At 49.7% G+C, this 23,815-nt stretch overlaps 1 protein-coding gene across 1 annotated transcript; it reads left to right on the top strand.

Annotated features, from left to right (window-relative positions):
* The first annotated feature begins 531 nt into the window (after positions 1-531).
* Positions 532-22,696, top strand: Antxrl (ANTXR like). Its single transcript, XM_090346739.1, has 17 exons — positions 532-1,537; positions 3,183-3,254; positions 4,184-4,255; positions 6,214-6,295; positions 6,416-6,449; positions 7,226-7,302; positions 7,380-7,448; positions 7,758-7,838; positions 7,933-7,993; positions 11,075-11,170; positions 12,400-12,469; positions 12,934-13,012; positions 14,425-14,523; positions 15,650-15,697; positions 16,312-16,422; positions 19,574-19,648; positions 22,053-22,696. The coding sequence occupies exons 1-17, from the start codon at positions 1,323-1,325 to the stop codon at positions 22,458-22,460; spliced, it is 1,749 nt and encodes a 582-aa protein (XP_090202865.1). The 5' UTR covers positions 532-1,322; the 3' UTR covers positions 22,461-22,696.
* Positions 22,697-23,815: the final 1,119 nt, after the last annotated feature.

The raw sequence follows: 23,815 nt of genomic DNA, 5'->3' as shown, positions 1-23,815 counted from the left end.
GTTGATATTTAGATACCACTTATTCAGGACAGAACCTTAACTTAAGGGTAGTTCAAAATAAATTCCCACAAATTCAGTGTTGTGTATCAGTTATAATTTTTGTTAGCCATATCCAGATAAAAATTAAGTTTATTCACATAACATAAGTTACATAAGTTACATTGATCCAGGTATTGTCACCATGACGTCCCCTCACAGTCTTATATTTCTAAATCTTCTTTGAATGCACTCCTCCACATTTCAGCATCTTCACCTCAGCCCTCTCCTGGGAAAGCCATGCCTACCTCGCACTATGGCAGCCAGGGTCTTCATCCCTCCCTCTGGATCCAGCAGGTTGGAGACTGTAGAAGGTATGCTATGTGACCTGGGAGGTGATGTCATAAAAGGGCACACAGTTACTGCCCTGGCCCATTGCAAATCCTCCCTCCAGGAGCTCTGAGCCACCATGAGAAAGTCCACTCACCCAGAGGCCACCAGGCTGTGAGGGAGCCACAAGCAGAGACTCACAGACAAGGCCACAAGCAGGGTCTCCACCAGGAGTCCCAGCAGAGCCTAACCTGGAGGTCCCCTCCCCCCCAGCCACAAGAAGGAAGCCTCCAGAGATTTTCCATCCCCCTCACACAGGTCCCACCCACTGCTCAGGTTTCTCTCCAACATCCCCCACCACCACCCTCCCTGTGGACCCGACCCACAGAACCCATGAGCACAATAAAATAGGTCTTGTGTCATGTCACCAAGGGAAGACGGCTTGTAACCCAGACATGGAAAACTTTACTGTGCCTCATTCACAGAGGACTTCAGAGACATGCATGGGCCTCCATCTCCTAGATCCTCCGCCACCTCCACCACCCTCTCTCAATTAACAAAATGCCTGGGTTCTTTGGGCCGATTGCTTAAAAACCACTACAGAAGACTCTGAGGGACTGTGATGAGGGCCAGGACAGCCTCATGACTTCTAAAGATTCTATGACGGCCACTTGACACTGTTAATGCCCAGGGCATTGAGCAGGGTTGCAGGTCACAAAGTCACCATGTCAACCCTCCTGTCCATCATAACTCCAGTGTATTTTGCCCTGGTGTGGGGGAAGGGTCACTCAAGTAGGGGGAAGGCAGGACACCCCAGAGTCAACTGCTTCCCTCAGTCCCTGTGCTCTGAGAAGGAGTGTGATGGAGGGCCACATTTGGTCTTAGGGCACAAAGAGCCTTAACCCCCTGTGGGTTAGGCAAAGGTAACAAGACCAGAGGCTAGAGGCTAGTACTCAGTCTACCTGTGACTACACAGCGCTCTAAGTGCTGGCAGAGTCACAGGGACAGCTAGGAAAATGGGGAGCCACTATCTCCCGGTTCCCTGCTCTGCACTTTTCCTCTTGCTGGTCCTGTATCCTCTACCACGTTGTAGAGTAGATGGCCTCAAGTACAAAGGCCCTGGCTGGAAAATACTCAATCGCCTGGGTCTAGGCAGAAGCTCCAACACCAGCCTGGAATCTAAGGGACACTTTTGTCAGGGCATCTTCGACCTCTACCTTATCCTAGACAAGTGAGTTCTCATATCTATAATACCCTGGGGGAACAGGGGTTGGTTTTCTAGTCAATGCAGGCAGAACCAAGTTTGAGAGATGACCCAGTATGCCCAAGGCCCCCATTTAGACTTGTTTCCTGAAGGAGAGGTCTTGATGGCGCTGCCTCTCTAGTACCTTGGCTTGGGTCTGGTCCTGGGTAGCCCTTCACCAACTGAGCACTAGGAGATGCCTTCTCAGCCCTGTGAGATTCTCACTGCTGGAGTCCTGGAGTGGAGGCCTGGCTGCCTCTGCTGGCCACTGTCCCAGCATCGCGTCCCTAAATGTCCTTTGCTTTACTCCCCCTTAAGGGTATTGATTCTTTCTTCTATCATGTAGAGGGACACGGGACAGTCTGTACACTCTAGGAGCATCCAGTTCTGTGTCACTGTGGTCTTTGGTAAGTTGGGCTATCAGGCACCGCCTGTCTGGGAAGAAAGAGAAGGTAGGGTGACCTGGAGTCTGGAACAATGGCTTGGGCTCCTTTCTCATCTTTCAGCTAGGCTGGGGAAGCCATGGTATCCATTCACTTGGAGCTGGGGGTGCAGTGCTCAGAAGTTGGGAACATCTCTGCTAGTTTCCCTTTCCTTCTTTGCACAGCCTGGAGCGAGATCTTCAAGCATCCTGGATGGCAGAGAATCTAAGTTTCTATCTGGTACCCCAGTGGGCAGTGGGCTTCTAAGTTGACAGGGCTTCCTGAAAGCTGATGGTGAACAGTCCTGGCCTTTGGCTGTTCTCTGTCCACTACCCCAGGTCTGGCTCTTTCTCCTTCTATTAGAACATTTACTGTTGGGGGAACATGGGCTTTGGTTCACCAGCTGCCCAGATTCAAAGCAAAACCACATCCTTCTGTCTCCAGCCTCTGACTTCTGAGATGCTCTGGGAGAGCCTTAGCCTCTTGGTCCTAGCAGAGCCTGGGTATGTGGGCATTCGGATGAGGCCTGATGGCCCATAGGAATAGATTGTCTTCCAGAAGTGTCCAGGGGCCCAAAGCATCCATCAGCTGCTGCTCTGATGCATGTGTCCTTCTCACTCCATTTTTCTGTCTTACTACAAAGCCCAGTGGAAGCCAAGCCCAGCCCTGGGATAGAAGGGTAATACTAGGGTGAATTATCTTTAATGTGCACTTGACACTAATGTGAACGCTGCAGGCTTCCCAACAGCTTGAAAGGGGGTAGGAGCTAACTTCCCACTTGAGGATGACAGTGAGTCTCCAAGTGACTGAGGGATTTGTACATGGTCAGTTTGTTTGTGGTAAAACGTTGTACAGGTGAGAGAATTCCCTCCTTCCACAGTGCGAGGAAAATGAAGAATTAGAAACTCCCGGAGAAATGTTTGCTGGATCCACAAACTTGGGGTCCTCATTTCTTTGGGGGGATGTTGGGGGAGGGAGGGGTGTGCCAGTCCTAGGATTTGAACTCAGGACCCGGGGACTACCCCTGAGTTTTGTTGTCGAAGGATGGTGCTATACCTTTAAACTACAGCTCCATTTCTAGCCTTTTGGTAGTTAAATGGTAAGTCTCACAGACAGTTTTCCTGGGCTGTCTTTGAACCCCAATCCTCAGATCTTAGCCTTCTGAGTAGGTAGGATCACCACATCCTTACTCCTGTCTCCTTTGTCTTTAGGTCGGGCAGTGTGGACAACAACTGGTTTGAAGTTTATTCATTTGTAGAAAATTTGGTGAAGAAATTTGAAAAGTAAGGCTTCTCCCTACCACATACACACCCCGCGCCATGTGCTTCAAAGAGCAGCCCCACTGCAGGCAGAGGGAACACCCATTAGATTTGTGGAAGCACAGATCCCATGGGGCCATCAGAGCCTCTCGAACATGCGTGGTCTATTCAGGCTGGATAGGGAATGAGGATAATTCAGGTCAGGTCAGCTGTAGAGCAAGGTTATAGGGACTTATTATACCAGGCCAAGGGGCTTACATTTCCCATTGGGAGCCATAGAAGGTTTGTGGACTGGGAGTGAGGGGACCAGATCAAAGTTATTTTCCAGGAAGAAAAGTCGGATAGGTGTACTGAGGATCAAAAGCAGTAGACAACAATGTCTTAAAGTCTGAAGGTCCTCAGACAGGAGGCAGGAAACCAAGAGGATAAGGGCTTCTCTGTGTGTGGCTGCAAAAGCAAGAGTGAGGAAGACAGGAAAAGGGAAGGGGATGAGTACAGGGGGCTGGAGATTTCAAGAACACAGCAGCAAGGAGAAGCTAGGGGGGAGGGGAGTCATCATGGAGAAGCATGGGAGACCCCTTGCCTGTTCAGCGTGGAGCAGGGGTGTGGATCTATGCATGTGTGTGTGTGTTGGGTGAGATCATGTGCATGTGCATATCAGTGTAGGTGGGTGATATGCATATGTGTGAAAGAATACACACATGCAAGAGTGCCAAGGGTCAGGTCAGTGTGTATGTGCACACGCGTGCGCGTGCGTGTGTGTGTGTGTGTGTGTGTGTGTGTGTGTGCATGTTGAAGCCAAGAATTGACTAGGAGGCCAGAGCAGAAGACAGGGAAGTGGAGGGGAGGGGAGGGGAGGGGAGCCAGGCTGAGGCCCATGGCTCTTCCCTATCTACTCCCGAGTCCCACTGACCAATTGCATCCACTTCTTACCAGCTGTGCTTCCTTCCCAGCTCAAGAATTCGGATGTCCTTCATTATCTACTCAACAGATGCCACCATACTCATGCCACTCACCTCGGACAGGTAGGGGCCACTTTGAATCCAGTGTGTCCTAGAGGCCCAGGCCACAGGAGCTCCAGAAAGCTGCAGGCTTTGTGGAAACATTTGAGAGACTCCTATCATTGCTTATGGCGGCTTTGTGACACCCTGAAGTAACTACACTGACCTCCATCCTGAAGTTCCACCCTCTAGGGACCTCTGCTTCACAGGAACCCACAGACCCAGCCTCCCCAGAGATTCCCCACACTATATCCTGTCCTTCTCACTCCTGGATTCCCTCAGAGAAGCAGACTGTGACCACATTACAGATTGAAGGGGGGCAAAGGGAGAAGCTATATGCCTATGTTGGGACTGCTGAGTGCAAGTCACTGTCTGGCCTATGAGAGAGAAGCAGAGATGGCTGGAAACCAGGAAAGCTGCATGCTTTATGGAGATAGCTGGCTTTTCCAATAGAATTCAGGCAGAGGAGACTCGGGTAGCCTTGAGTCCAAGGCTGGGCTATAGGCAGGCTTAACTAACAGCAGTCATGAGGCAGAGGTGACCAGAGTCCCCCAGACAGGAGGTACACAGCTTCCACTGGCTGGGAGGGGTATAATACCTAAATTCCTACAGAATAGGAACACTGAGAAAGATGGGGACATTGGGGATTAGAGGTGATTGCCAGATTTTCTCAGCCTCTGTCCTGAGAAAAACCAGGAGCAGGGAATGAAGCAGAGGAAGTCAGACCTCAGGGGACAGAGCAGAGGCCTTGGGGCCTGTGGAGAAAGTGCCTCAGACCCATCTTTGAGCAGTGGTGAGGGCCTGGTTCTGTGGCCCAGAAAAAGCCCTGAAGACTGTGTCCTTCAGCCCGAGTTTGGGAAAGGATTGAGTGGGTGTGAGGGGAAAATCAGAAGTCCATCCAAGAGAAGCTGTAGCAAGACAGAGACACAGCAAGAGCTGGGCAGAGAAAAGGACTTGGGCTGGTCTGGTTGGGCAGAAAGAAAGGGACAAGGCTAGGGAGTGGGAAGAGAGATGGGCTGCTCAGAGATGGAGGATATGAGCTGGACAGACTCTAGTCTTGTCCCCACTGGGGTGCTAGGCACCCCTAACTAGACCCAGGCAGGCCTGGGGTATGCAGCCTTCAGAACTCAGCTCAGGACAGGGTCTGTCTCTTCCCCTAGCAGGAAGCCACCTCAGGGTTCACTCTGGGGCACCTTACTGGGCTATTTCAGCCCCATCACTTTGGATTAGCCAGAACCTAGCCACAGGCACTCCCCACTTCCCATCATAGCACAGCCCACCAGAACCAGTTCTGTCTTTTCCAATCCATCCTACAGGTTTTAACAACAACTGACAGGCCATGGCTCAGGCTCATGGCCGGCCCTTGTCTTGGCTTGGGAATTTTGGAGCAGAAGCACACAAAGACCTGGGGATGGGCTCTGTTTAAGAAGACTGGCTGTTTCATTTAGCAGGAAAGGGAGTCAGGCCCCAGAGACAGTGGCTGTGGGGATGGAGGAGGGAGATCTGGGCAGGAGCTTAGAAGGATGGCATTGTCCAAACTCAGTTCTACCCCCTTTGGAAGGCTCCAAACAAGGGTGGCATTGGCAGTAGGATTAGGATTAGGAATGCCAGCGCCACCAAGAGTCCTCAGATGAATATCTGAGGATGCCATCACTCTCACCAGAGAGGGTCAGGCAGGGCATGTGGAAGGGTTCCCAAGAGAAACCTGAGTGCGTAGCAATAGGACTAGACTGAGAAGAAACCAGACCTTCCCAAGGGACTCCCTCAGCAGTCCCCCTTCCTCTCCTGACTTGCGACAGGGACAGAGGAGGGTGCCAATCCCTGTATCTCACAGCCAGTGCAAGACAGGAGTGACAGGACTGCTTGTCTGGTTCTCCCTCCCATGCAAGCCGCCTGCAGAGTGGACGTGGCTGTGGGACCAGCTTGAACGCTATTTGTCACTCAACTTCCTTCATCTCAGCTTGCTTCTTCTTCTTTTTCAGACAAGAAATTCGTCAAGGTCTTAACAAACTTCAGCAAGTGATACCTGTGGGACACACATACATGCAAGAAGGATTTAAAAAGGTGGAGATGAGGAGAGCCTCATATGAGAGCTGACTCCAGTTTAGCTGCTACTAGGGTCATCTCATCCATGAGTCTCTTCTTCTCACCCATCTCCCCCAATATTTCTTCATATCTTTTCAGGCAATTCATCAGATAGAAAATGCCAGAATGTTAGGTGAGTGGGCTGTGCTTGCACTGAGTTGGAGCAGACCCAAAACCATGGCTCCCTGGAGAGGGCTGGGCCCTCTGGCCCCTTCCTTACCCTGCTTTTGGAGCTAGGTGCTGACCTCATTGCAATGAGCAAGGTACCCCTGTCCCTGGGATGGTTCTGAGGAAACGAGGCCCTGGGAGGACATGTGTGTGGGTCTTTGACCCACTCTTGGTCCTCATGCACAAAAAAAGAAGTGCTCAGCTGACCAAGGACTCGGTGTGTGGAAACCACAGCTCACTTCCCATTGGCTGCCAGGTCCTTCTTATGTTCCTTCACCTTACCTGCCCCCTGGGCTCCTAGTCAGGTAGTTTAAACACCTGTGCACACCCAGAACCAGTGTTCCTCTGGGCAGTGGGTGCCTGTCTGAGGAGTAGATGGGGGCCGAGTAAGGGTCGATGCTGAGGGGACACAGTGTCGCCTTGCCCAATGCCCTCTGACCTGCAGTCCTGACCTGCTGAACCCCCAGGACCTCCTAGAGGGCATGGTCTGGCTATTCCCCTGTGCCCTGTGGCTAGGATAGGTTTGTTGGGACAGTCTACCTTTTAGGCAGGGCCCTGTTGAATGAGTCATGTGCAACATCCTCTTCTTACTGTGGTTGGTGGATGTTGGGGTGTGCCTGTCTTAGAAGTTTGGAATGTGAGGAACATACAGCCCCACTGCAATGCACACGCCAGGCTCCACCAGCCTGAATTAATCCTGGAGCCTTGACCACCGGGCTCACCATCTTGTCTCTTCTGCAGCCAATGTTTCCAGCGTGATCATAGCTCTGACAGATGGAACACTGTTGCCAGATGCATTCGAGGCGACCAAACAGGAGGTGAGTGCATTCAATGCATAACAATTGGTTGGCCCGAGGTATTGGGGAATGTCTTCTTAGTATCTTCTTCCTCTTAGGCTCAGAAGGCTCGGAAACTGGGGTCCGTCATTTACACTGTGGGTGTGCTGGAGTACAACAGAGACCAGGTACTCCCCGCCAGGGGACCCAATGCTCTTTGCAGGCTCTAGGGGAATGTCTCAAAGACAGATTCCCACATCAACCAGGGGTGACCTCCTCTGTTTCTGGAGACCTATAGAAGGGTAACAAAGGTGTCTTAAGTAACTCCCCTGCCACCCCCCTCCCCGACACACACATGGTGGGAAAATGCCCATTCCCTAGAAACCAGTGCCTGGCACTCAGCACCTGCCATGCCATGGGCCCCCACCATCTGAGGGAAAGGAGCCATCTCCCAGGTCTTGGGATAAGGGGCTCAAGTCACCTCCTTTCCTTTCTAGCTACTCGCGATTGCAGATACACCAGAGCACATGTTTGGGGTGCAAAACGGGTTCAAGGGTTTGCCAAGCATCATTGACTCCGTAAGTATGGCATGGTGAGCAGGGGCAGTGGGCGTGTCTCTGGGCCCTGAGGCTTACACTGTCTGCCCATCCCTTGCTGCTCTATCTCTTTTAGCTCTCTACTAGGTCCTGTATTGAAGCCCGGTCAGTGGAGCTGACAAATCCTTGTGCAGGAGGTAAGGGCCAGCACTACTGATATGGGCCCATAGTTTAACTCACCTGGGTATTTGCACATGTGTGAGTAGGTGTCTGGGATGTCGGTGTGTTGTGTTGTACATGCCATTGCATGTGTGATTTAGACACCTGTTGAGTGGGGTCTCTGTATGGTGTGTGTGCATGTGACATACGCATGGCATGGTATGCAGTATGCATGTGGATGTGTAAGAGGTGAGCACATATGTGTGACATAGAGTAACCATGGGAGTGTACAGTTCATGTAGTGTGCCACATGTGTTACAAGGAAGATATGTGTGGTAGTCCATGTGGGGTGGCTTAAGTAGATGTGTGTGAAGTATGAAAGTGATATGTAGTATGGGAACATTGCATACCTGTGTGCATTGCATAGAAACTATGATGTGTGTGTTACTTGTGGCATGTATGTCACCCATGGTGTACATGTGTGTTGTGTGCTGGTGGAGTGAGTGTGTGGGTGTGTTTCTGTGTTATGAGGCATTGTGGGAGAGGTGAGTGGGTATGGTGTGTTTATATGACAGGCTTCCTGGTTTGTGTGTGGTGGGACACATGGCGGGGGGTTCAAGGTTGTCTTTGCATGTGGGAGAGGTGTTTCCATGGTGTGTGACTACATGTGGATTATGTATATGGTGTTCGGGTGTGGCTGCTGCTTTGGTGAGGTGTGCTTGCAAACTCCTTTAGTACAAAGGGGTTTGCAATGTATATGTAGCATATATAATCTATGTGGTTTTGACGTGTGACATTTTTGTATAATTACGATATGACAGTATACATACACAGTAATGCTTTGTGGCATGTGATTTGTTAGTCTTTGGTTCTCTGTCAGTCATGTGGTTTGAAATCAGGGCCACCTGGGTGCTGTCCCTGAGCTTTTTTCTCACACAAAGCTAGTGCTCTATCATGTTGTGCTACAGCACTACTTCTGGTTTTCTAGTGGTTAATTAGCAATAAGATTCTCGTGGACTTTCCTACTCAGGCTGACTTTGAACCATGATCCTCAGATCTCAGCCTCCTGAGTAGTTAGGATTACAGGCGTGAGCCACCAGTGCCCGGCTGATGTATTTTTTATTCTTGGTGTGTGTGGTATGTGTCACCGTGTATTGGAATGTGATGCTGTGTGCACATAGTACATGGATGGCATGTGTTCTTATGGTGTACGTAAGGTAGTGTGTTTGTGGATTGTATGTTTATAAAGTATGCGTGTTGTGTGTTTTCCTGTGGTGTGTGTAGATTGTGGTATGAGTGGTATAGATATGGTATTTACATGCAAGTATGTGGTGTATAAATACAGTTGGTTCTAGAGTATCTGCTCGCAGTGTGAGGAGTGGGTGTGCATAGATTGTGCTGTGTCTGAGGAGGACTATGTAGCCATTGTGGGTGTTGTGTGGATCTGGCATGTGCAGTGTGTGTGTATGGATGAGTGTGTGTGAGGTGGTAGATGTGGGTATGAAGTCTCCATGACTGTCTACCAGGTATCAGGGTATGAGGGTTCATTCTGTGGATTTAATTACTGCTCATTTATCACAATTAATCATGTAATGGAAATGTGAGAGAGAAAATATATTAGCAACTCAAGGAAGCCCCAGGCAATGGAATGGCAGACACAAACACAGCTACAACTGACATTCCCCTGTCCTCTGTCCAGCCCAGGGGCCCTGGGCTGACACCATCGTGGTCAAGATGGCCACCTCCCCATCAGTAACATTGTGTGTGCAAGCGAGACCCCCACGTGACTGCCACCTGAACCCTGGGGAAGACAGGGAGCCAGCAGCTTCCCTATTCCTGCTGCTTCAGATATCACCAACCCAGAAAGCTGGGTCCTGGCCCTGTGTCTTCCATAGTGGTAGCCTTGCTCCAGGCTGTAGACAGAACTATACTCTGCGATGCATGGTATCCAGCCTGCTGCCAGGACCACCTAACTGAGGCTTGTAGTGTGGCCTCCAAATGACAGAAATAGCAGATCAGGATTACTGGAAGGCATAGAGAACTATGTGCTGTGGTGCCCAGCAGAGCATCTGGTCCTAATCTTTGGCTCTGGACTGTACCATCCCCTCCCAGGCTGAATAAGAATCAGAGAAGACTGTGCTGAGAAGTCAGGAGAGCTAGAGGACCTCTGCCCACAGAAGATCTCTTCTTCCTCTGGGATTATGGTCTTTCACACACAGGCCTTCATGTCTAGACAGCCATGACAAACCCCTGCGGAAAATGTGATTTGTCACTCTCTATCTGTAGCTGAACCAAGGTGACATGTGCACCAGTGACCTGTGAAAACACTGCCCCCTTATGCAAAGCTGCCATATGCAGGGTGACAGTCACTGGAGGGAAGCCCTAGGCAGGAGCCTGGACCCACATGGGACAGGATGGGCTGTTTCCATGGGCTGACACCGCATCCATCAGGATGACACAGAGCCATAGATGGAGGCCAGGTGCAGAGAAGGCCCTGATCCATCAACTTACCTTGGCTTCTCAAGTGCTTGTGGAATAGGAAAGAGCCAGGCCTGGACTAGGGGGCAGATGTGCAGGCACATGAGCTTGCACTTGAAGCCAGAACACCTGTGGTGCTGACACCAGCTGTCCTCTCTGTGGCCCCTTCTATAGTGTTGGCCTCAGGAGGCTTGGAGGTGCCACACTAGTCTGTGGTCACTGGGGTTAGGATTAGATGGGGAAGAAGAAGGCATGTTGGCCTCTGGACCCACAGTCAAGTCAGGATGTCTCTTGTGAGGCACCCTTGTGGGCAGGGGCTTCCTCTTCCCTTCATTTTTCCCCTTCTCAGATCTACAGCATCAACCCTGACTGTGTTATATCCTGGAAGCTTGATGCTTCTCATGGGCTTATCATGTCAGGGACAGTAGAGAAATGTCCCCAGATATCCCCAAGCCAGTGCATAATCATGGATCCCTAGTGACTTCATATGAGGATGTGGCCTGCAGGAGCCACAGATGTTGGCTCACTCACAGCTGCCTGATCCATGTGGGTCCCCTGGGAACTCCATCTGGGTCCCTGGCTTCTGAGACCTGTGAGACCAGATAGAACACAACCCTTCTCATTCAGAGCTGTCCTTGCAGAACCCTATGAAGTGACCGTTTCTGGACATGGTTTTCAGAATGCAAAACAGCCGTCCGAGATTATTTGCAGATTCAAGTTCAACAACAACATCCTGGGTAAGTTGTCTGCCTCTGTGCCTCTAAGTCACTCATTTCCCATTTCTCCACCAACCAAGCCCTCCAGCCCTTGCCAACTATTTGCAGCACTTTGGGGCTACAGGAACTTGACTCTGTTGAAGGAGAGACTGGGCTGGGATTCCTCTCACCTAAACAAAAGGGAACAATAAATCTTCAACATCCAAAAGTGACCCAGAGCAGACTCTCATCTCAGTGAGGCTAGCTTGGTGTTGGCCTGTTGTCACAGAAGCTTTTACCCTACTCCATCCTCCCTTCCTTCCAGATGGCTAGGGTCCCAGACCTCCAGTCTGCTGGTAGGACAAGGGAGTAGGACTCAGAGAAAGAAAGAATTCACGGCTGGGGTCTTGTGAGACATAGTCATCTTCTTAGAGGATGTCTGTCTCTGGACATTTGGCCATGTGCACAGAGAATCTTCCCTGGAAGAGATTCATTTCAGGCTATAGAAGGGACGCCAGGGATGGGAAGCTGGAGCCAGCCATAGAGAACAAGCAGCAATGATACAGCTTGGCTCTCAGCTCTTTTCCTTATGTGGTAAGCAAGATGGAGAGAAGTTTGTGGGAGGTGGGGAGGAGGGTTTTACTGATCTGCAATGAATCAGTCCCACTTGGAATAAGTAAGAACACTCCTCCCTCAGATCGCTCCCTGGCTGGTCATTGGCTTGTCTCAGTTTGAATCTCAGCTCCTTAGAGAGAGCTGCTTCTAATAGACATGGTTTACTTCACACTACGTACTCAGAATCACACCCACTGGGCACCACGTGCAGTGTTGCCCAACCTACACATGGTGACTTGATACTCTCACCACAGAGCCTTTCCACCAGCTTCCAGGCATTGTGTCATTGCATGGGTGCAGATTTCAAGTTCTTTTCACGAGAACCTGTATCTCTCCAAAGAGCCACAAGATCACCCACAACTAGACAGCCATCTTGACATTTTGCACATCACTATTTGGGCTACCTTCTGTGTCCTCTGTCCCTGGCAGTCCCTGGCAGGTGAGCGTCTGAGCCCAGGGCCTTTGCTTTCCCACCCTATCAAACAACTAGGACCCTGCTCAGGGCTGGCAAAGTCGAGAGCTGAGTCTGAACAGGTGTCTTTAAGGAGAAACTCAGGAGGAGAAGCTGGTTATCTGACAGGGTCTGTAGTGCCAGTACAGAAAGTGACAGGGGTGAGCGGTGGTGATCATGAACAATGTCCTGTCACTTTTATTAGATGAAAAAGCCATCCGTATGACAGAGAAGACGATAGTTTGTCCTGGACCAATAATGGAAAAAGCTGGACAGTAAGTGTTCATGTTGGAGGTGGTAGGGAGGAGCAGAGGTCAGCGTTTGCTGGTAGTGCATATGCAGAATACAGTCCCTCATTCAGGCGGTACATGGCTATTGAGGAGAGAGGACACTGTCTTACCTGCCCAAGCCGTGGTGACCAGGCTTTATGAACCCAATGGTGGATCCCTTTGCTCCAGGCTGCCTTTAAGAGCTAAGAGTCTATAATAAACATTATGATGGAACCACCACACAGATCCCCTGATTGGTCAGTCCATGACCCAGCATATGGGTTAAGCAGTATATATGTTGAGCAGCATTGCAGAAGCTGACCTCTCAGTGCTCAGGGATGAGGGCTCATAACCCACTGTCTACTCTCTGCAAACACCAACTGCCAATTCTGATTCATTCTCCATTTCACACGGGGCCCGCTCGGGGTTTTCTTCTGCTCTTCTCACCCAGTCCCCCCTGTGTGCATTAGGACGGCCATTCTCCAAATCAGCCTAAACAATGGTGATACCTTCCTTGGGAACCAAATCAGCTATTCCAGCACCAGATGTGTGAGTATCCATTTGGGAGTGTGCCCCACTGGCTGTCCAAGTCCCCCTGTACTGATTTTAATTTAAAAAATTCTGGGAAGATCAAAAAGGTGAAGGGCCCCAGGCAGGTCCAAGTATAGCTAGGACTGGAAAACCATCCCAATTCCCACTGGATCTGTGGGACACAGACTGTGTGGCAGGGGACAATCCTAGATGTCCTGCGCACTGGATTCTCCACCCAGGCGGGCCAGGAACCGGAATGAGAGAGCTCCCCGAGCTGCAGTCAGGTCATGTGCCAGTGAATCAGTGCCAAGCCACAAATGAGAAAAGTGGTCTCAATCTTCACTCTGGATCCATCCCCCCCCAAGCCTATTATTGAAGTCTCTGTCATTTGTATTGTCCACAGCCTTCCCCCTCTCTCCCCTCCTTCCTTCTTCCCTCCCTCCCTACTGCCCTAGGACCTTCTCACCTGCATCCCTGCCCTCCTGCTCTCTAGGGAACCTGTCAGGTGTGTGGCTGGCTCTGCTCCCTGGGGAGGAGGATGCTGGTACCCCAGGGCCACTACCTCAACTTCATGCCATCTCTGCACTCCGGCCTGACTCAGGAGACCTGGGCAGTCTGTCTGCTACAGGGCACCTGAGCTTCCTGGCTGGAAGTGAGAATATGACAGTTGTCCCCATTTCTTAATGACCACATGCCCTGAGCCTGAGCTAGGAGTGTCTCTGAATTCTGAATGCCTGTTTGGGATGGTTACCCCTGCCCATGGGCACATGTGTAGCTCAGACTCAGTGAGGTGAGTGGCAGAAGGCTGCAGACCCACAGTAGGAAAAGAATCAGGGAAGCTGACCCAGTTGCCTATGCATTTCTGGGGTCCCAAGCCTCCCCACCCCTCCCTACCCCCCACTCTCAATCTAGGCACTTATATCTTTTTGATGGTCCTCACAAAACCCTGCACTAAACCAGGTACAGGTGGTTCACACTTGTAATGCTATTCAAGATGCTGAGATCTAGGAAATCATGGTTCAAAGCCAGCTTGGGCAGTCCATGAGACTCTCCAGCAAAAGGCAGCAAGTAGAGCTGTGGCTCAAGTGGTAGAGTATCAGCCTTAAGGGTAAAGCTAAGGAACAGCAAAGCCTAGGCCCTGGGTTTAAGTCACATTACCAGAATAACAACAACTGTGCTATTAATAGAGGTCAGTGGCATTATCTGTTCTGGGTCTTTCTGGCGCCGAGAAGGGCTAGAGGTGGGGTCTGAGCTCTCTGGAACCAGACCTACTCCCTAACCCTCTCCCCCCACACAATGAGCCCTCTGTCTGGGCAAGCTTCTAGAGGAGGAGAAAACACAGATGGGAAACGGGTTGGTGACAAGGTATAGGAACCTCACACCCCTCCCCAAGCCTCTGCCATTGTGCTATCTGCCACCCATTTCCGCAGGGAAATGAAGATTCCAGTCTGAAATTACTGGCTTTTCTGCCATTGCTGCTACTGATCCCCCTGCTGCTGTGGTGCTGCTGGAGGTTGTGCTGCAAGAAGGTGAGACTTCCCTCCACTTGCTGCACACACCTAGGGGCAAGCTCACCACCACCTGCCCAGAGACACAGGTGGCCACCCAGGATCCCACCTGTGGTCAGAGGCCTACCAAGTCTGACCCAGCCACACATTACCTCTACCATCAGAAACCCACACCTTAGACCCAGCCTGGGGCCCCAGAGCACAGCCAGATGATGCCAGCTTAGGCAGGAGGCCCTGGTAAAAGAGCACTGCAGAAAAGAGAATCCAGACACTGAGGCTAGCCCTCTGTACACCTCAGATGGCTAGAAGCCCAAGCATGGCATCTGTGTGGCAGGAAGAGGACAGGATCCCCCCCATAAAGGCTGGTGGCCCTAAATATACCAACCAAGAAAGCTGAATGCCCTCTGGAGCAGCCATACATTAACATTAACACAAGTGTCTGCACCAGTCTTGCTCCCTCCATCACCTTTCAGTACCAAGCCTCACTGTGGATGTGGTAGGTACACATCAGAAGTGACAGCTTCTCCCTGGCCCCCACCGGCCCAGGGGGTTCATCATCAAGCACTACCTGCTCAAAGCATGGGGGTGACGAGCTAACTCACCTAGGACACTGTCAGGGAAACAGGGCAGGGGCAAAGAATGAGATTGGCAACCGGGACATGAGGGACAGTAGGGGTGTTGGGAGGAACATTCCAGAGAGTTATAGGAAAGAAGACCAAAGAGCTGATGGGGGAAAGACAGAACAGCCAGCACAGAACAGGCAGAGCCCATTTCTGTCCAGAGAATAAAGCTGGGGAGGGAGGGGGGAGACAGGGGGAGAAGGAGGATTCTAAGGCTGAAGAAGAAGGGCCCTGGACAGTGAGGTTACTGCACTGAAATGGGGGCAGGAGAGGACCCTGTTGCAGGTGAGGTGGGCAGAGGAATGTCTCTGCAGCCCCTAGGTCTCCCCAGGACCTTCATGTGGTGCTCGGGGATCCCTCAAGTGAGATGGAGCCTCCTGGTCTCATCACTACAGGCTCAGAATGTCCATACAGACAGGCCCAGGCTGTGTTCTGTTTCCATGATCAGAACAGGGCCACCTCCTTCAGGGTTGAGGCACAGCCCACCCCCTCATCCCAACCTATCTTGTGTCTGTTTCTTATTCCAGAAAATCAAGGAGTCTCTACCACCACCACCACCACCACCAGTAGGAGAGGTGAGTCCTTCCAGGAGCACTGACATCATCATAGTTTGAGGGGTAACCATCAGAGGAGGCAAACAAAAAGAGAACAGGGGATCAAGGGAGGACTTGGAGAAACACTAGTAGTGATTTTATGCAGACAGGGCCTCCGGTCCAGACTCCCAGCAGCTCTGCATGGCCAGAGCCATGGTGCCATAGAATCCAGTTCTGCATGGAGGGACATCACTACTGTACCAATGGACTTTTTTCTGGCTCAATAAACTTCTTGGGAGATGCCTAGGCTGTAGCCAGGTTCCTGGAAAAGGAGCCCCCTATTTCTATTCCAAGTCCCCATCTCCAACTCCAACTCTGGGTATCTGCCTAGTTCATCTCTTGGTTCTAGAGTTAGGCCCAAAGCACAGTCCCTCAGCTCCTCAGCCTCAGGTACCCACAGGCCTGAGGAGAGGTAGGCATCTTGGCTAGCTTGAACTGTGATGGCTCAGGTGAGCCCAGGAACCAAGGTATATAAGCAGCTATGGTTTACCTGGGATGTGGACCTGTGCCATTCACTGAGCACAGCATTGTGAATGGACACCGCATGCATCCTCCCAGGGGTTTCAGACAAGGCAACAGGGTCTCTTTCCTTCTAGGAGGCAGAAGAAGACGAGTGTCCTGCTCCATCCTCGGTGCCATGTCAGGCTATGAATGCCTACCCCACTGTGGTCATTTCTTGCTGTGGATGTAGAGGCAGACCAATGCAGGTGACGAGGGCCCCGTGGTGTGTGTGCTGTGACCTCTGCTGGCCTGAGGAGGAAAAGCAAAAACCAGTTCCCACTCAAGAGGCCTGAGCCTGGGGCCTCTGATAATGTGCCTCTGTGGGACTAGACCTAGACAGCATGGGGGTCTATGTCCAGCTGGTACCCCTCCAGACTCTCAGGGGAGGGCAGCATGGATGAGGCCTTCTGCTACTCCACCTAGCCTGTCCTAGCTAGCACCTGCCATGCTTGGACAGAATTCAGGTTTCTCCATAAGGCTACCAAGTCACTTCTCACCAATCTCTCCCTGGTCCACAGAGTCACTGACCTCAGCCTAGCAGTGTCTTTGATGGCAACTCCTAATCTGTGGTGGCGATAAGTCAAGATAAATTGGCTGGCAAAATAATTTTAAAAAGACAAATTTAGGAGTAATAAAAATAAGGACTAGCCAGACGCTGATAACTCACATCTATAATCCTAGCTACCCAGGGGCTGAGATCTGAGTTTGAAGCCAACCTGGGCAAGAAAGTCTGTGAGACTGTTATCTCTAATTAACCAGCAACACATAATTAAGTAGAGGGGTGATTCAAATGATAGAGCCACCAGCCTTGAGTGACAAAGCAAAGGAAAAGTACAATTCCCTGAGTTTAAGTCCCAGTACCACTAAAGAAGGAAGAAAATAAATAAAAGAGAGAAAGGAAGAGAAAATGGAAGGAAGGAAGGAAGGAAGGAAGGAAGGAAGGAAGGAAGGAAGGAAGGAAGGAAGGAAGGAAGGGAGGGAGGGAGGGAGGGAGGGAGGAAGGGAGGGAGGAAGGGAAGGAGGGAGGGAGGGAGGGAGGAAGGGAAGGCTCGGTGGCTAACACCTATAATCCTGACTACTCAGGAGGCTGAGATCTGAGGATCGTGGTTTAAAGCCATCCAGGGCACTAAAGACCCAGAGACTCTTATCTCCAATTAACCACTAGAAAACAAGAAGTGAGGCTGAGGGTCAAGGTGTAGGGCAGTAACCTTGAGCTGAAGAGGTTAGGGACAATGCCCAGGCCCAAGGGTAGGGTGGTAGCCTTGAGCTGAAGAGCTCAGGGACAGTGCCCAGGCCCAGAGTTCAGGCCCCATAACCCACAAAAAAAATGGACAGGAAAAAATAAAGAAAAGAAAATGAATGAAGGAAATAAAGAATGGGAAAGAACCAATGAAAAAAGGGACTAGTCTTTAGCTATTGGTAGCAGCACCATTAAAATAAAACCCAGTGGTATGGCGGATCCCAGTCTTCGGCTCTTCATGCCCAGTGAAGAACAGGGCTGGCCCAGTGGTCCTGTTTGCTTGTGGAGATAAGACAGACAAGCTACAGAAAAGAGGAAATTCGGGGTTGGGAGTTTGGCTTAGCAGGAGAGTGCTTGCCTGGTTTGTATGAAGACATGGGTTTGATTCCTCAGTACCACATACCCAGAAAAAGCTGGAAGTAGTGTTGTGGCTCAAATGGTAGAGTCCTGGCCTTGAGGAAGCCCAAGAACAGTGCTCAGGCCCTGAGTTCAAGCCCCAGGACTGGAGAGAGAGGGGGGATAGGGGAGGGGAGGGAGAGGAGAGAGAGAGAGGCTGTGTAGAAGTGATTCTGAAAGGGATACAAGAGAAATTCAGCCCACAATCCCTTCCCTTCTTCTAGATCTACCTCGTGAAGGAGAAGCTGGCCAATCAGCAAACCTCAGACCCTAGACAGGGATGGACTAATCCCAAGAGGCCATGGATGAGAAAGAAAGGGCCTTCCCAGTTCTGTCCTCCTCCTTGGTCACAGCTTTGACTGTGACAGACCCATCGCTTCCTCCTGGGAGCTTCTGGTCCTTGGGCTGACACAGCCCTCCCATCACTGTAGGCCACAAAGAGCCAAACCCCAGACTCCAGAGAGGCAGGAAACCATTGTTTCTGGCCTGCTCTGACCACTTACTACCTCTTCTCATCCCCACCCCCCTTATTTTTTTTAGATTTCTTTTTAAAATTATTATTATCTTTAAGTAGTTGTACAAAGGACTTGTCATTTAACAGAGCAGTCTGAATACAATGTATCTTGATTATTGTCACCCATTTCAACATTCTCATCCATCCCTCCCTAACCTACCACTTCGCTCACTCTTCTTAATTTTTAAGATATATATTGAATTATTGTGTGCATGTCCCCTCTTCTCCTCCTCTTCATCTGTTCCCTTCCCCTTCACCCCACCCTACCCCTTTTAAGAAACTGCTTCCTAGTATGTTATTTTGCTGAACTTTGCCTAAGGAATTACACTATTTGAGATCTCCTTGAATCCATCGTAATTCAGTAAATGCATTTGTACACACTTGCATACCACCTAACGTATTTACTTAGGAGTTTGTAAACTAAATCTAGCTTCCACATATAAGGGAAAACATGGATCCTTTATCTCTCTGGGCCTGACTTACTTAACATAATTTTTCCAAGACTTTCCATTTTCTTTACAAATGGTACAATACCATTCCTTCTAATGGATGGGTAAAACCCCATTGTGTACATATATACTACATTTTCTTGATCCATTCATTCGTTGAAGAGCACCTGAGCTGATTCCATACCTTGGCTATGGCGAATAGTGCTGCAATGAACATGGTTGTATTGGTAGCTTTGCTGTATCCTGGCTATATCATCTTTTCCCACCCCTTCTCTGGTGACAGCTGACAGAGCCCATTACAGATGGAACTATAAGGCTGCAGACAAGGCATCACCCTACTAGGCCAGGGCCTTTTCTGTTTCCTCTCTCCCTCTTCTTCTCTCTGCCCTGGTCTCAGACACCTGTCCAAGTAAGACATGAGGCCTCTCACCTCCCTCTCTTAGTGTACCCCCCTCCAAGTGCAGGCCCCTCTGGATCCCTGCTCAGGCCCTGTGCTCAGCTCAGGTCCCTATGGAAGCCTCCACCTGCTGCTTCAGCCTTCTGAATTCTCTAAAGCAGGCCCCAAGCCTTTCCTCCTATCCCCAAAACACTGTGTCATTCCAGATTCCTTCCTTCTCTGAGTGCCGGACACCAGCCTGCCAGGCCCTCCTCTGGAGGTCACAGAGCCCTGGGGAGAAGTGGGTAACTTGGGTAGCCTTGTCTCCTGTGGAGGCTGTGGCCCTACCAGGCTGCTTCCTCATATCCTCTCTGGTTTTCAGGGCACTATGGCTCCCTGCTGCTACATTCCTCCAACCTGCCACCAGCCATTTCCATGTTGTTCACCGAGGATCCAGGTGAGCAGGACACAGGAATATTCCTGATCGGTAGAATGGTTGTTGCTTTGGCCCTTGCTGGGTACTCTGTGGGGCTGGAGCTCAGGGTGTATCCTCTATGAACTGCAAGGAGATGCCCCTGACATGGGGCTCCTGTGCTCAGGAGTCTCCCAGACAGTTGTATGGCACCATGCCCTTCCGTGGCACAACATGGGGGTCAGGAAGACTGGGGACAGGGTTTGAAGGTATTCACTGCCCAGCCCTCACCAGTTTAGCAGATAGTGAAGATCTCCAAGTCTGTGTCACTGCTTAGTGAGTGTGAGAAGAAACTACATTCTTGGAATTGTCATTGCCGGGGTGTCAATACTGATGGCAAATATTTGGTGAGTCCCCTTGTGGGCCAGCTGACAGCCCAAGAACTATCTTGTTTTTAATCCTGCCAGCAACTGCACAGTGGGTTTTATCCTCCTTCCACTTTACTTAGAGGTTGCTGAAGCCCAGAGAGTTTAAGTAATTTGTTCCCTGCCACAAAGCAGTCATTTGTCTTGCCCAGATATCAGCCGTCCATCTTTCACTGCACATCCCTCTTCCTGAGGTTCTTCTCAGGCAGGACTTCAGCCAGAACCAATTGCTGGGCATGGCAAGAAGCAGAAAAACAACAGGATTTACCTGAGAAAATCTCAGATCCTAACTTTGGGGTTGGGATAATAACTCATTACCACCCCCTCCCTGCCACGTACAAATCTCCATGAGATAATCAGGAAATCTAGAAGTGGAGGCAGAACTCCAAAGTCCTATCTGGACAGGCTGTGGATCAAATACCTGTCAATCACCTAGGAAATATCACTTTACTAGGGAATGTTTGAGCCAGTGTGAGAAACAATCAACTGTTGGCTTTGATAGCTGCAATCAGTGGGTGAGGCAGCCTTCAGACACCCCCAAACACATACCCCTTTACCTGGTACCTCCAAACACACACCACTTTACCCACAGACACCAGGTCTCTGCAGCCAGCTAGAGGCCTCTGTTTGTGAAGACCCCTCCCCTGCCTTGCACCCCTGCTCTGGAAGAAGTCTTCCCAAGCAGGTGGTAAACACCAGGCCTTGAGTGATTACATTCCAAAATAAATAGTCAAGAAAAAATAAGTTATAGATAAACATAAAGCATGCTATTCTATTCATAATAGCAACAAAACCTGAATAACAATGAAAAATCACAAAACTTTACTTGTTGCTTAAGGAAATGTTTGAAAATTTAAAAGCCTTAACCACAATCTCAATGGGGAGTGGTTGTGGGGTTGTGGGGATTTGAACTCAGGGCCTGAATGATGTCACTGAGCTTATTGGCTCAAGGCTAGGACTCTTCCACTTGAGTCACAGACCAATGTCATAGGGTGCCAAACTCTACCAAGAACATAAAGTTACTCTTATACCAGCAGATATCTGGTTATCCAGAAAAGACCCTCTGATATTTAAGCTGAAAACAAATTGATAAAAAGAAGTCAGTGAATCCTGGGCATAACCCACTCATGTCTGTAATCTTAGCTTCTCAAGAGGCTGAGATCTAAAGATCATGATTTGAAGCTAGCCCGGGCAGGAAAGCCTGTGAGACTCTTATCTCCAATTAGCCACCAAAAACCAGAAGTGGAGCTATGGTACAGCACTAATCATAAGCAAAAAAGCTAAGGAACAGCTAAGGCCCCGAGTTCAAGCCCTAGGACTGGAGTGAAAATTTGGAAGACTTCTTTATAGGTACAGAAAATGACTAGTGAAAGCATGTTGGGGCAACTTGAACAAGGAGAAGCAGAAAGCAGAAAAGCAAATACTGCCAAACATTGTGTGTGCACGCATGCACGCACATACACACACACAAACACACACACACACACACACACACACACACACACACACAAGAGGACCATATAATTTATTTTGAAACAATAACCCTTTCACACAAGGATTAGTAAGACAGTATCCAAGGATCAATGATAAAGGTAAAGGTAAACTCACTCCCAAGGTAAACAGTTAATGGATTGAAATTCTTGCAGAAGTGTTTGTAATGTAAGAGACCAGAACATGGATGCCTCTTGAGGAGTCTAAGTTGGTGTTATGAAGCTTTGATATTTGTAAAGTCATTCATTTTGGAAACCTTTGTAGTGTGCAAAGATCTTTTTGGATAGTTTCTCTCATCAGGCATATATCCTGAGACCACTTCCTTTGTAAGCACTCAGCTTTATCTATTTTCCTTTGTATTTTTATCAGGATTTGGTCCAAGTGACTCCATTTTGACTATGGTTTGATTTGATTTTCAGGCCATATCTGTCTGACCTGATGGGTCTTGACGCCATGACCCTCAGCCAGACCATGGCAGCCTCCATCTCGATTCCAATGGTATCTTAGTGAACCTCTCTCTCTTCACCCCACAGGGCAGAGGCACCAGCTTTGTCATGAACCCCAGCTGCACACAAGTCCCCTGCCCTACAAGGATCTGCCTCCCATCCAGTCAGGAGTGCTGTTCCATCCCTCAGGTTCCCTGTGCCCCCAGGATCTGTCTTCAATCTAACAGGGATTGTAGCCCCAGGCCAAAGGCAGCCTGCTCTGCAAGGACCTGCTGTCAACTAAGCAGGGAGTGTTTTCCTGTAGCACAGACAGTTTGTCCCCCAAAGATGTGTGCACAACTCAGGCCGTGCCCTCCCTTAAGCAACTACCAAACCAACCATACCAAAACTCCCTCCAAGACTCTGCCACTGCTCTCCCCCCAGGTCCGCAAATCCGGAGAAGTTCCCTATTGCCCCTACCCCTATCGTTCAACTTCTAAAGGATCAAAAACCTAAAATTAAGAAACTTTTTTTGTTTGCTAAATTGGACATATATACTGAATCTGAAGTGATTCTGAGCCCACAAAGTTGAGAGAATGGAAAGATCTACAAGTATGTGTAGAATGTTCCAGAAAATGATACAGAGTGAGGGAAGACACTACGAAAGAAAACGGTACTCATTACATGACTCGTGTGATTACAATCCCTCTGTATATCACCTTGATAATAACAATAAAACAAAATTTTTAAAAATGATACAGGCCAGATAAAGGTGGCTCGTACCTGAAATCCTCACTACTCAGAAGGCTGAGATCTGAAGATCATTATTCAAAGCAAGTCTGAGGTGGAAGGGGGGAAGTCTATGAGATTTTTATCTCCAATTTCCAAAAAGATGGAAATGGATATGACTCAATTAGCAGAACACCAGACTTGAGCAAATAAATAAAGCCAAGCAAAAGCATGAGGCCCTGAGTTCAAGTCTCAATACCAAAAAAAAAGGAGGGGAGTGGGCATATGGGGTAAAGCAAGAACAGTTAATTAAGGAAAAGACTGAGTTAAAAAAAGTTTTGAAAGTACATTCAATTGCATATGTAACATGACTAGACAGATGAGAAAAGTGGAATGGTGGGAAAAGTACATCTGTAATGTCCAGGGAATGTCCTGCATAGGTCATCGGGATAAATGGAGAAAGCCACTATGGATGCCCCAGAGGTGCCAAGGAGAAGATGAGAGGCTGAAGTGCATCACAACTTACTCCCTGCTCTGTGCTGTGGTCAGAGGTGGCAGGAATGCACATTTGCACACGCACACGCACATACACTGTAGATACTGCTTTCCCGAGTCAAAAGCAAACCTGCTGGAGAAATCCAGGAACATGTCCACCACTGAGTGAGAGATTCACATTCCAGAAGGCTGAATTGGGGGAGTCCTACAAGGCAGAGAAGTTGCTGTTTCCTGGGAAACGTCAAGTTCTGGATCTTGAAAGAAGTCCTATATTATGAGACCAGGAAAATCCCATTCAGATTCGGTACACTGGAGTTGATCTCTGACTAACAGTTGGACTGGCTACCTTCCATTTAAACCACATGATTGTGTCTAAACCTGCCAACAACCACCTTTACCACCTCACCCCTCTTCTGGCCTATCGTCTGCCTGATCTCCTGCGAAACTGACAAAACCAGCCCCAGACCTTACAGTCACACACAGTTTGACAGCACTATTCATACAGGCCCCGGGAAGATGTGGGAAGAACGCTCGCTGCTCACTGTCACCTCAAAGTGCTCAGGATAATCTCACCCCTTTGCCCACCTGAAAGCCTCCCCCAGAATCCCCACTTTACCTGCTGCTTTCTGTCCTGGCTGCAGCCAGTC

The sequence above is a fragment of the Megascapheus bottae genome, chromosome 15, assembly GCF_031878675.1.
Source record: "Megascapheus bottae isolate mThoBot1 chromosome 15, mThoBot2.hap1, whole genome shotgun sequence".
Taxonomy (NCBI): domain Eukaryota; kingdom Metazoa; phylum Chordata; class Mammalia; order Rodentia; family Geomyidae; genus Megascapheus; species Megascapheus bottae.
The sequence above is the reverse complement of the archived record's forward strand: the minus strand, read 5'-3'. Positions and strand labels throughout refer to the sequence as shown.

Bases quoted from the DNA above. Each gene is read 5' to 3' on its own strand.
- Antxrl (XM_090346739.1), top strand. From the start codon at position 1,323: ATGGGGAGCCACTATCTCCCGGTTCCCTGCTCTGCACTTTTCCTCTTG. The intron at 6,450-7,225 runs GTGAGTGGGCTG...TCTCTTCTGCAG, and splicing joins AGAAAATGCCAGAATGTTAG to CCAATGTTTCCAGCGTGATC. The intron at 12,470-12,933 runs GTAAGTGTTCAT...TGTGTGCATTAG, and splicing joins ATAATGGAAAAAGCTGGACA to GACGGCCATTCTCCAAATCA.